The following is a 13,335-nucleotide window of genomic DNA, read 5'->3' on the forward strand; positions in this document are numbered from 1 at the left end:
TAGGTTAGATAGTTACACAGGCCCAGGGCCATCAGCTCCTATAGGGCAGAGAGGTTAGACAGTTACACAGGCCCAGGGCCATCAGCTCCTAGGGAGGGCAGAGAGGTTAGGTAGGCTGCTGGGGGGGCTGGCAGTCTAGCTCACCAGATCACCAGTAGATCACCAGTAAATCACCAGTAGATCACTGTAAGACCACTAGTAGATCACTGCAAGACCACTAGTAGGTCACAACAAGAACACTAGTAGATCACTAGTAGATCACCAGTAGATCGTCAGTAGATCACTGCATGAACACTAGTAGATCACCAGTAGAACACTAGTAGATCACTAGTAGATTACTGTAAGAACACTAGTAGATCACTAGTAGATCACTAGTAGAATACTATAAGAACACTAGTAGATCACTAGTAGAATACTATAAGAACACTAGTAGGTCACCAGTAGATCACTAGTAGATCTAACAGTGGGTAGCAGGGAGAGGGTTCTGGTTGATCAGTAAATCAAATCAAATCAAATCAAATTTTATTTGTATAGCGCATTTCTTACAAGATGCAACTCAATGCGCTTCACACAATGAAAATGTTCAGTCAATCAGTCAATCAATCAATCAATACTGACAGAGCCGCGAGCAGGCAAAAGTAAAAAACCTGTATACTATGTAGCCAGGAAAAAATTCCCTTGCAGCCCTCTACCAATAGAGCGACTACTAGCCAGTTTGCTTACCAGTACCCAGCGGTCCCCCAGGGGAGGCCAGGACCACCGGCACAAAGCAAGCAAGCAAGGGCAAAAACCTGTACACCATGTATCCAGGAAAAATTCCTTGCATATTATCGGCGTACACACTGTCCATAAATTTTGTGTTGTATTTGCATCGTTCTGCATCCAGTATGGTCACAGGTCCTGCCAAAAGAGAAACTTAAGCACAGTTATAATGCAACAACACAATAGAGACAGTAAAGATGACAGCAATACAACCTGATGGTGGTCCTGGTACACTCTTGTACCGGTTCCAGTACTGCTCTAGGTGCTATTTGGAGCTGACAGTGCCTCATCAGCACCCGGGTCCATTTTCCTGTCAATACAAATCTCAAAAACACGAGTATGGTGTAGTGGCCTAGTGATCCTAGTTCTATAATGTCCAATGTCTCCCTTAGTATCAAAAGGCGACATTGAATAAGTAGGTTTTGAGGTCACGCTTAAAAATGTCCTGAGTTTTAGACAACCTCAGGCCCTCAGGTAGGGTGTTCCACAATCTAGGAGCATATATGCTAAAAGCTGAAAGTAGATCACTAGTAGATCACTAGGAGCAGGGAGAGGGTTATAGTCAGTAGATCACTAGTAGATCTAACAGTGGGGAGCAGGGAGAGGATTATAGTCTGGTTGATCACCAGTAGATCACTAGTAGATCACCAGTAGATCACTAGTAGTGGGTCACGACATTTGAGTTGAAGTTGCAGACGAACCTGGTTCCCGTCCACGCTGTACCCGTGCTTCAGAGCGAAGATCTTGGCCAGAGAGATCCCCATGGAGAAGCCCACCACCGCTATGGCAACCGCATCGGTCACCAGGTTAGGCAACAGGGAGAAGTCTGGGATGGCAGGTGGGAGCAGCCTGGCAAACAAACGTCAACACGGTCAATGGAGGTGCCTGGAACACTGCTGTTGTGCAATTGAGCAAGGCACTTAACCCCTGATTGCTCCAGGGGTCGCTGACTATGGCTGACCCTGTGCCTTGTCTAGAGCCAAAAAATACATTTCGTTGTATGCTGTGCATTATGACAACACGGTTCTAACCTAATCTAATCTAAAGAAAGAACTCTTTGTTGGACTCTTGGTAATGGGGAACGTGACGTACCCTGTTGGGATGTTCCCGACCACGTCCACTTGGTAGTTGTCAGACAGACTGAGGCCGTAGGAGATCCCTGTGGCGACGATGACCACGATGATCTCTCCGGGGACGGGCCCGGGGAGCCTCTTCTTGAAGCGCTCGTTGACGTCTTTGACGCCGTACAGGAACACGATACACACCAGGCCCACGGTGAGCGTAGCCACGTTCAGGCTGGTGATGGAACCGCACACGGCTCTTACACTCTGAGGAGGGGGAGAGACATAGGGGTGTGTGTGAGATGTGTGTGTGTAATCATCTCACACAACTCGTGAGCTTAGAATGATAAGGTTCTATCTCTGTTTAGGGTAGTTCAGAGATATTGAGCGTCAAAGTTTTTACATTCCATTTTGTTTTGTGAGATGGAACCTTTGTGAACCTTTTATGAATTACTAACTAAAAAATGTCAACATTTTAAAAATAACACCACACAGGCATTAATAAACACCTAACAGATTATGTAAAAAACTCAATTTTGACAAAAATGGAGATAGAACCTTATAATTCTAACGTCACGAACTGTGTGGGATTATGCATAAATGTTGTCAGGGTTGAATCTGAAGTCACGCAATTTGTGAATGAGCGCCCATAACTAACCCTGTATCTTCCACACAATAAACCTCCAGACTCAACCAAGACAAGGATTGATCAGCGGATTCTGTGAGTAATCCCCATTGCTACTTAGTTAACTATAACACTGCTTTACATTGTTAGCAGGCTCACAAAACAAGCTGTGTTAGTTGACTAGCGAATGTATTCACATTTTTCGAAAGAAAAGCCAGAACATTAAATCGGATGCCGACATGTGGCCCAAAACACTAGAACGTGTCACATTTCGTGAGTTTAGAATGATAAGATTCTATCTCCGTTTAGGGCAGTTCAGAGATTTTGAGCGTCAAAGTTTTTACATTCCATTATGTTTTGTGAGATGGAACCTTTGTATTTTATGAGTTATATGAGTTATATGAGTTATGAGTTATAATTCTAACGCCACGATTTGAGAGATCAAATAGAGAGGCGTATTCCAGGGCCTGACCCCCCCCACACAGTCTGAAGACCCCCCCACACACAGTCCCCCCCCCCCCCACACAGTCTGAAGACCCCCCCACACACAGTCCCCCCCCACACAGTCTGAAGACCCCCCCCCCCACACACAGTCCCTCCCCCCCCCCCACTCAGTCCCCCCCCCACAGTCCCCCCCCACACACAGTCCCCCCCCCCCACACAGTCCCCCCCCCCCCCACACAGTCCCCAACCCCCCACACAGTCCCCCCCCCCACACACACACAGTCCCCGTCCCCCCCACACACACACAGTCCCCGTCACTCACATAGACGGCGGCCAGCGGCCCGCTGAAGCGAGCGGTCTTGATGCCCAGCAGGTACTTGAGCTGAGAAACAAAGACGTGGACGGCAGCCGCTGTGGTGAAGCCTCGAACCAGGGGCTCCGTGAGGTAGATGGCCACGAAGCCAAACCTGAGAAGACCCAGCACCAGCTGGGAGGGGGGGGAGAGAGAGAGAGAGAGAGAGAGAGAGAGAGAGAGAGAGAGAGAGAGAGAGAGAGACAGAGAAAGAGAGAGAGAGCGAGAGACAGAGAGAGAGAGAGAGGGAAAGAGAGAGAGAGGGAGAGAGACAGAGAGAGAGAGAGAGACAGAGAGAGACAGAGAGGTAGAGAGAGGTAGAGAGAGACAGAGAGAGAGAGAGAGAGCGAGAGAGAGAGAGAGAGAGAGAGAGAGAGAGAGAGAGAGAGAGAGAGAGAGAGAGAGAAAAGACAACAAACTATGTTGTGGGGCTTTTCCACTACGGTGCTGACCCGGGTCAGCCCGCTTCGGTCTGCTTCTTTTCCCCTTTTCCATTAGTCGTGCCAGGTCGGTTCGGTTCGCTTCGGCTCGCTTCTTTAGCTCCACATCGACCCCAGGGTCCCTCCCCAAGCCCCATTTCATATCCGGATCTTTTTGCCAGGCTGCGTGTGACGTGTGACGCTGCACACCGTTGATTGGTCAATGGAAAATCGTCATCCCAAGTCCATATATTTCTTCACTAACCGCCATCTTGAAATACCACATTTGCTATAGGAAAATGTCACTACAGTTTCTGTAATAGCTTATTAATAAAGATTCGAAAAATTATGCTGACCATCGTATTATCTTAGTTTAATGTCATTTCAATGAATCATAGAACTTTTATTTACAACAAGCACAACACAAAAATCGCTATTATGCACCGTCTTTGCCCGTGAATAACACCGGCTGTGGAGGTGGTACAAACACAATACTCCTTTGCTAACTTCACCATCTGTCTACGGTCATTTTAAGCCCTTAACCACCGCGCTGACACCCCGAGAAGTTATGCTTTTAACCGTAAACTCGATGAACCGGGAGTTCGCCCGCTGCCGTCCAGCCATTTTCGCCGTTCACTCATGAGTCAAATGCCGGTTTTAACAGGGAATTCGCTCTGCGCTGTGTCCACGGTGATAGGAGTGGAGGATCGACTCCATTCAAAAACTTTTGAATTCCCTGGCTTCTCCTCTTTCCGGACACGTTTGAATTGTTATCGTAACCCCCGGTAAACCGAAGTTATTAACCCGCAAACGGCACCGTGTTTGTCTGTGAATAACACCGGCTGTGGAGGTGGTACAAACACAATACTCCTTTGCTAACTTCACCATCTGTCTACGGTCATTTTGAGCCCTTAACCACCGCACTGACACCCCGAGAAGTTATGCTTTTAACCGTAAACTCGATGAACCGGGAGTTCACCCGGCCGCTGCTGCTGTGCTGTCCAGCCATTTTCGCCGTTCACTCATGAGTCAAATGCCGGTAGATTCGCGTCTTGTCGGCGTTTCCCGATGATGATACTACAGTTCATAAAGCAGACAAGTGAAGGCAGTGGTTTTAAGGGTTCAAAAAACATGACTTTATTATGTGTACATAGCTTCCTCTCTCTCTTTCTCTTTCTCTCCAAAAAAATCACGGCTGTTGCTGTGTACACCCGGAAGCTTTTTGCCAGGCTGCGTGTGACGCGTAACTCCGCCTACTATCGTCTACTCCTCCTACTAGTCCGGGTCGGTTTGTGTATAATGGAAAACCAGAACTGATCTAAACCGAACTGGGCCGACCTGACGCGAACCGAACTGGGCCGACCTGGGCTGCTGATGGAAAAGCCCCATTGGAAACCCATGTAACTTCAGTACAGAATGTGTTATGTTGTTGTACCGTATTATGTGACACGAAGATTAACGTGGGAAGAGAACTTCAACAAAGAGAACGTGGGGAGAGGAGCTCACACGTCAACGTGCTGCTGGCATGTCAGTGTAAACACAGCAGGTCTACGTCACTAAACCCACTGTGTCCAGTCAACGACGGCCAAATCTCAGAAAGGTCCAAGGAAAGGACCTCATCAAGTCTGAATACCGTTGCTATTCGGTTGTTAAGTCGTGACGTGTTTCCGGGTCCAAAGTTGGCTGAGGCGCTCTCTTCGAAATGCCTCAGTAATAATAATAATTCATTATATTTGTATAGCGCTTTTCCGAGGCTCAAAGACCCTGACAATATGGGGAAAACGGGAAAGTGCTGCTGTGTCCCTTGTTGTATGAATAGATCCCAGTCTAAAAAACGATTGAACTGTCATTCTACCACTGTAGTACACTGGTACTCTGGTGCGGGGGAATTTCTGGTTTGGACCCGGAAATTGCTAAACGTCACGTTTGACGTCAGACTTAACAACCGAATAATGGCATTCATATCTGCATCTCTCATCATATATCATATATCTTATAACATTCTAGACATTTGCACTGTAGTTTAATGTGGGGTGTGTATGGGGGGAGGGTGGGGGGAGGGTGGGGGGTCCTCTCTCTGGAGAGTGGAGGAAAGTGTCTCCCACCTGTATGAGCCCCACCAGGGTGGTGAGCACCACGGCCAGCTGGACCCTCCTGGCGTCGCGGGCCTCCGTGTCCACCATGGAGACCATGGAGGCGTTGGTGGCGTTGAGGCCCAGAGCCAGGCCCGTGGTGTTGAACATGGAGTCAGGAGCCTCTCGCACCACCACGCCGCCGATCATCAGACTGATCACTGCAAAGGTTCCTGCAAGCCAAGGGACAGTCAGTCGTGGAGCAATTCAAACCGCCTATTCCATACTGCTGTAACTACAGGCCTATTCCATACTGCTGTAACTACAGGCCTATTCCATACTGCTGTAACTACAGGAGTACGCCTAGGAGGAATGTCTGGCCAGCCCAGTATGATTGAAAGACCAGGATGTCATACTATATATACAGTATATATATATATGTTACGGTACATGTGGGAATACGGTACATGTGGGAAAACTAGGGTTTGGGTTAGGTGCTAGGGTGACTTGGTACATGCTGGCATGTCTAACCCTAACCCTAACCTTAACCCTAACCTTAACCCTAACCCTAACCCTAACCCTACCCCTAACCCTAACTCTAACCTTAACCGTAGCACCCTAGCACCTAACCCTAACCCTAGTTTTCCCACATGTACCGTGTTCCCACATGTACCGTAACATATATGTGTGGTGGCCTGGGAAAACCCTTCACATGGTGGCATTTTGACATTTTCATTTTTTAATATTTCCATAAATTAGAAGTTCTCAGCTATTCATAACTGGTTGAATGACTGAGATAGCCCTTTATTTTAAAAAGTTATGAGCATTTTAATGTATCATGTCAAAAAAAGTGAAAGGTCATTACTACCCCTTTCTCCTCCGGGTCGGGGGAGGAGCCTATGCAGATCGGCCGGTCTCGTTTGTCTGCTTGTGATGCGGTGTTAGTCTGCTCGCCTCGTCGGTATGCGAGGGACAGATCCATTTGTGTGTCTTCTAGTTAAGATGTTATTACTTTATGCTTATTGTGAGCATCAGTAAACTGGCAATAACACAGGTGGAAGTATCGTCTCTCCTTTCTCTCATGTGTGCGTGCGTTGCTCAACTGAGAATGAGACACGTTCAACGTGACGTTGTTTCGCTAGAAAACTACCCACCACAAAAACATAAAAATAAGTACTTTCTCTTTTGTTTTCTTAAAATGTTTATTCACCATAATGTAGTATGGAGTTCAAAGTACTAGAATACCACATAATATCAAAATCGCCCAAATCGCGATTTCCATCTATTTTTGCTCTTTGCCACAAACGAACGCCAGCGACATCCGACGGGTTTTCCCAGGCCACCACACATATATATATATATATATACTGCATTCAATGAAAGAATACAATGAGGTTTAGGCTTTGGTTTAGGCTTCGTGGGGTTGGGGCTACGGGTATAACTAGGGTTGCAAAATTCCCGTAAGTTTGTGAAACTTTCCACTAATTTCCAGTTTCCATATGGAAATTATCGGAAATTGTATCGGAAATGTTGCAACCCTAGTTATGACTAATAATGTCTGTTAGAGACAAAGCCAAAGGTCAAACCTGGGAGGTTATATCCCATTGTCAGTATCATGAATCATCATCATCATCATCCTTTTTATTTCATCAATAAAATGACACATATGGAAGACACTCCCTCTCCCCACTCCCACCCTAAACCTAATGGTTGTTCAATATGAATCAATCAGTCTGACTGTAGCCGAGGCGTCGGCTCTGTTTATCAGTGTTGTTACAGAGAGAGGCACATCCGCGCCACGCCACAGCAAACACCTGTACGGTACACCTGTAGACACGGTACACCTGTAGACACGGTACACCTGTAGACACGGTAGCCGCCTGCCCAGGCAAGGCTTTGTGTCTGGGTTACGACTGCCAGGGCAAGGCTGTGTGTCTGGGGTAAGAGGAATGAGGCACTCTAAAAACGCTTATCAGACTGTTCTATGTACACACATATGACTTACAGAAGGATAGGGCTGTGTGTGTGTGTGTGTGTGTGTGTGTGTGTGTGTGCGTGCGTGCGTGTGTGCACTCTTTGCGTCTGAAATGTACAAGCTGTCCACACATGTCTTGCTCCAGAGCGAGAGGCAGCTGGTTACAGGTTACTATAGCTACAGCCCCTTGCTTAAGCCATTGTTTTGGGCAGCAGCCATTTCTTTATAATCATGGCCACTATTTCCCACAAGTGCCTTGTGAGCCGTGACTCAGCAAACGGTCGAGCGGAGAGAAACGTGACCGCTGAAACATGAGACCGATGCACTGACCGCGTGTGTGTCTCTTGCTCTTTCTTCTTCTCAGAACTACCCTGGCTACTCAAGTGCCAAGTGAGGACACACCAATCAGTTCCCAGTGAAGACAGTATCAGATTATATTTACCTTAAACTTGAACTTTTATTTTTATTTTTTAAACGTATTACTTTTGTCATGTAATCTGTAGTTGTTAGTCGTATTGGTAACACCCAGAGTGCACCCTAGGAGAGCCAGCGTGATGTGTCAAGGGCTCTGCACACAGCGTGCGATTTCTGTTGCGCGTCAACATTCCATTTTGAAGTTTGAATGGAAGTCTATGAGAACATCGCATTTCAACACACACGGCCCCGATTTTAATCGCACGGCGAAAATTCGATTCCATTCATTTTGAATGGGAAAAAGCACAAATTTGACAGTGCGACAAAACTCGCACAATCGGGGCCGTGTGTGTTGAAATGCGATGTTCTCATAGACTTCCATTCAAACTTCAAAATGGAATGTTGACGCGCAACAGAAATCGCACGCTGTGTGCAGAGCCCTCAGTGTGTCAGTGTATACTTGGCACAGCAAAAAGGGCACAGGTTAAAAGGGTACAGCTGTCTGTCCAGGGGGAAAACAGCGATGAGAATAACACAGGAGACAAACCCAGGGCTTCTTCAGGAGGACGTTTACTGAGACAGGGGAGGCGACCCTGTCCCTCTGGAGACCCTGTCCCTTTGGAGACCCTGTACTTCTGGAGACCCTGTCCCTCTGGAGACCCTGTCCCTCTGGAGACTCTGTCCCTCTGGAGACCCTGTCCCTCTGGAGACCCTGTCCCTCTGGAGACCCTGTCCCCCTGATGACCCTGTCCCTCTGGAGACACGGGCTACTGTCCCTCTGGAGCCCCTGTCCCCCTGGAGACCCTGTCCCTCTGGAGACCCTGTCCCTCTGGAGACCCTGTCCCCCTGGAGACCCTGTCCCTCTGGAGACCCTGTCCCTCTGGAGACCCTGTCCCTCTGGAGACCCTGTCCCTCTGGAGACCCCCCTGTCCCTCTGGAGACACGGGCTACTGTCCCTCTGGAAACCCTGTCCCCCTGGAGACCCTGTCCCTCTGGAGACCCCCCTGTCCCTCTGGAGACCCTGTCCCTCTGGAGACCCTGTCCCTCTGGAGACCCTGTCCCCCTGGAGACCCTGTCCCTCTGGAGACCCTGTCCCCCTGGAGACCCTGTCCCTCTGGAGACCCCCCTGTCCCTCTGGAGACACTGTCCCCCTGGAGACCCTGTCCCCCTGGAGACCCTGTCCCTCTGGAGACCCCCCTGTCCCTCTGGAGACCCTGTCCCCCTGGAGACCCTGTCCCTCTGGAGACCCCCCTGTCCCTCTGGAGACCCTGTCCCTCTGGAGACCCTGTCCCCCTGGAGACCCTGTCCCTCTGGAGACCCTGTCCCCCTGGAGACCCTGTCCCTCTGGAGACCCTGTCCCCCTGGAGACCCTGTCCCTCTGGAGACCCTGTCCCTCTGGAGACACGGGCTACTGTCCCTCTGGAGACCCTGTCCCCCTGGAGACCCTGTCCCTCTGGAGACACGGGCTACTGTCCCTCTGGAGACCCTGTCCCCCTGGAGACCCTGTCCCTCTGGAGACGCTGTCCCCCTGGAGACCCTGTCCCTCTGGAGACCCTGTCCCCCTGGAGACCCTGTCCCTCTGGAGACCCTGTCCCTCTGGAGACCCTCTGTCCCTCTGGAGACCCTCTGTCCCTCTGGAGACCCTGTCCCTCTGGAGACCCTGTCCCTCTGGAGACCCTGTCCCCCTGGAGACCCTGTCCCTCTGGGGACCCTGTCCCCCTGGAGACCCTGTCCCTCTGGAGACCCTGTCCCTCTGGAGACCCTGTCCCCCTGGAGACCCTGTCCCTCTGGAGACCCTGTCCCTCTGGAGACCCTGTCCCTCTGGAGACCCTGTCCCCCTGGAGACCCTGTCCCTCTGGAGACCCTGTCCCTCTGGAGACACGCGCTGCGTCTCATTAGTGTACAATGACTTCCTTTGCTTACGCCCTCTCCTTCCATCTGCACTGACCTGGACAGCGTTGACAGTGTTGTGGATTTAACCAACTCTAATACTTTTCAATTACTAATCAATAAAACAGTTCAGGAAACCGGAGCTGTAGGTCATCACAGAGAATGACCCTTTATTGTAGCAGTTACAACGCAGAGCCGACGTCAGTTCATGAAGAGAGGTCCTGAGCACTTCTCAGAGCCTCACATTTACACAGGTCGGCAAGGCCTCCCCATCCTTCCCAGGATCCTCTGCGCAGAGTGATCACAAATGGGTGGATGGGTTACATTGTTTCCGGTTTCTGGGTGTTCCAGACATAGGGCTTTCACACCGGCAGTTCCGAACGCCGGTTCGCGTTCGGAAACCTCCGAACGTTGGCGCTGTCTGGCGAACGAGCCCGCGTTCATACCAGTGTATCGTTCGCCAGACAGCGCCAACGTTCGGAGGTTTCCGAACGCGAACGCGAACGCGAACCGGCGTTCGGAACTGCCGGTGTGAAAGCCCTAACAGACCCAGACAGAGCGCTTTTTCGAGGCTCAAAGACCCTGACAATATGGGGAAAATGGGAAAGTGCTGTGTCCCTTGTTGTATGAATAGATCCGAGTCTAAAAAACTATTGAACTGTCATTCTACCGCTGTAGTACACTGGTACTCTGGTGCAGGGAATTTCTGGTTTGGACCCGGAAATTGCTAAACGTCACGTTTGATGTCAGACTTAACAACCGAATGACAATGCAAATGTAGCACTTGAGCGGCGGAACTGGTCTCCATTGTCTCAGGTGTAGAATGACTAGTTATGACTAGAGAATGACTAGTTATGCTGATTTGCTCAGGCAGAACCCTCCCTCCAGTTTCTGTGGCCCAAAGGTAATTTCAACACCGTAGCACAATTGAAACTTTACAATATATATTTTAGCCCCCAAAGGATATCCACCATAATAACCACCATAACAGCTGGCAGAGGCCCGTGGTTGGGGATGACTCACCTATGGATATGTGTCTGGAGGTCCCGAAGAAGGTGTAGAGCAGCACAGGGTAGAAGGAGGAGTAGAGGCCGTACACAGGAGGCACAGCAGCCAGCATGGCATAGGCAAGACCTGGGGGTGGGGGGAGGGAGGGGGGGGAGAGAAATAAATACACAGCGTAACAACCATTCAAAACATTCAAACTACCGTATCTCCAAACAGGTGTTGGCCCTGTTGGCTCCGCCCACGGCTACTGACCTTGAGGGAGCTGCATGACTCCGGTACTGAGGCCAGAGACCAGGTCCCCTAACAGGCACTCCTTGACGTTGTAGGCCGGGAGCCACGTTAGGATGGGCAGGAAACTCAGAGCGACCGCTTTGGCCTTCTCAGACGAGCACCTGGAGACGGTGGAGGAAGCGAGAAAGGGAGAGAGAGAGAGAGAGAGAGTGTGTTATCTACCAGAGAAGCTTCTTGCTAAGACCAGATAAGAGTTGTATATGACTGCCAAACATTGTGAGATATTTCAGGGGAATTAAAGCAGGAAATATAATTAAATCAGTCCCTGCATTCCGGCTCCAGTGTCACCATGTTGCATTTCAGAAGTGATAACACGGCTCTTAATGACAACTTGTTTGACAAGTGACTTAGGCTTAGTCACACAGCAGGTCTTGATGCTCAAATCCGATTTTTTTACACAGATACGATTTTTCACATTACTTAAAATAAAATGTGACCTATATTTGACCTACATTGACTCCCGTGTGAACATTCCACGGCCCTGAACAGAACCACATGCGCATGTGACGTAAAAGTCGCATTAAACGCGACATGACAGTTCAGACGGCGGGCGCATTGCTAAATATCAGACATGTATCCGATGTAATACCACCTCTGAACGCGACCCAGGTCGGATTTTAAAAAGTCAGATTGCATGTGACTTGCACTGTTCACACGGTCATGCACAAATCAGACCTGACTAACCAGTGTGACTAACCAACCTCTGCAACAGAAGCTACAGGGCTCTCAAGTCTCAAGCATTGGGCCCACAGATAGCTAGCGGATTTCAATCCAATCAAGCAGTAGCCTAACATACCTGATTCAATCAAGAGTGTTGAGTCAGGTGTTACCGCTTGGTTGGAATGAAACCCTGTGGCAGGTCCTTCTGAGGAGCCCCTCTGGTGTATGGTAAATGTACTACACTTATATAGCGTTTTTTTTGCTGCTCCAAAGCGCTTTACAACGGCCTCTCATTCACCCATTCACACACACATTCACACACCAATGGCGGCAAGCTGCCATGCAAGGCGCCGGCCCGCTCACTGGGAGCAATTTTGGGGTTCAGTGTCTTGCCCAAGGACACTTCGACATGTGGCCAGCCGTGTAGACTTACTGGCAGTGTTGGGCCAGCCTCTGTCCCACGGTCCTGGGGCTCCTCTCCCTCCGGTGGAGCAGCTGGGAGTGGAGGTAGGCCTCGTCATACACGGGCCGCTCCACGTGATACCTCAGCGGTGCGGGCGCATCCTCCACAGTGGGCGTTACATGTTCCATAACACAGAGAGGATGCTGGGCATGTCCAGGGGGGAGGGGAGGGGAGGGGTGTCTTCAGGGCTGTGGCCTGGTGGAAAGACGTCACCAATTTAGACGAGGGAGGGAGGGAGGGAGGGAGGGAGGGAGAGAGGGAGAGAGGGAGAGAGAGAGAGACACCAATTTACTCAAAAATGTCAGTTGTTTTCTTGTAGCTTTTTCAACACTTTGTAAGTCAATGGGTCAATATTGTATTCCATATCGTCCCAGACTTCTTTCAAGACCTGCATAGGAACCCAGAGAGATATAATATTAAAACTACTCTTTATGGGGATAATGTCCATATTTATGGAGATTAGCTACTGTAAGTTCATTTGAGGTGAATTACATCTACCACTTTAAGCTAAACATAAAAAAGAAAAAAAGAAAAATCAATGTTAGACATAGGTCTACCTACTCTTCTTATCAGTACAGTGACAGAGGTCCATCTTTGGTCAAGGGGACCACATACATACATACGAGGCAGAGGGTGGTTGCCTTTAAAGCTTGCCAAACCCAGAGAGTTTTGACCTTTCTCTATGGACGCCACGTAGCTGCAAGTAACCAAGCAGCCCTACTAAGAATAGATATTATATCTATATCTCCAATATTATACCTTGTTTTTTTATCGGCGTAGCCTAATGGTAGCCTAATTCATAAAGGTGAAACATGATCATATTAGGCTACTCTTTATTATGGGTGTGGCTGGCTACTTGATTCTTTTTCTTTTTTAAATACTACAAAATGTAACACTGT

At 49.2% G+C, this 13,335-nt stretch overlaps 1 protein-coding gene across 1 annotated transcript in view; it reads right to left on the reverse strand.

Moving 5' to 3' along the window:
- Window positions 1–12,564, reverse strand: part of slc26a5 (solute carrier family 26 member 5) — a gene marked incomplete at its 5' end in the record, with an annotated part of 21,790 nt that extends 9,226 nt beyond the window's left edge. The window contains 7 exons of the mRNA XM_080537516.1: window positions 1,464–1,611; window positions 1,855–2,090; window positions 3,215–3,379; window positions 5,769–5,968; window positions 11,038–11,148; window positions 11,275–11,414; window positions 12,407–12,564. Coding sequence (XP_080393642.1) covers window positions 1,464–1,611; window positions 1,855–2,090; window positions 3,215–3,379; window positions 5,769–5,968; window positions 11,038–11,148; window positions 11,275–11,414; window positions 12,407–12,564 — 1,158 coding nt within the window. The remainder of the gene's footprint in view (window positions 1–1,463; window positions 1,612–1,854; window positions 2,091–3,214; window positions 3,380–5,768; window positions 5,969–11,037; window positions 11,149–11,274; window positions 11,415–12,406) is intronic.
- Between the last annotated feature and the right edge of the window lie 771 nt (window positions 12,565–13,335).

The sequence above is a fragment of the Nansenia antarctica genome, assembly GCF_963989245.1.
Source record: "Nansenia antarctica genome assembly, chromosome: 8".
NCBI lineage: Eukaryota > Metazoa > Chordata > Actinopteri > Argentiniformes > Microstomatidae > Nansenia > Nansenia antarctica.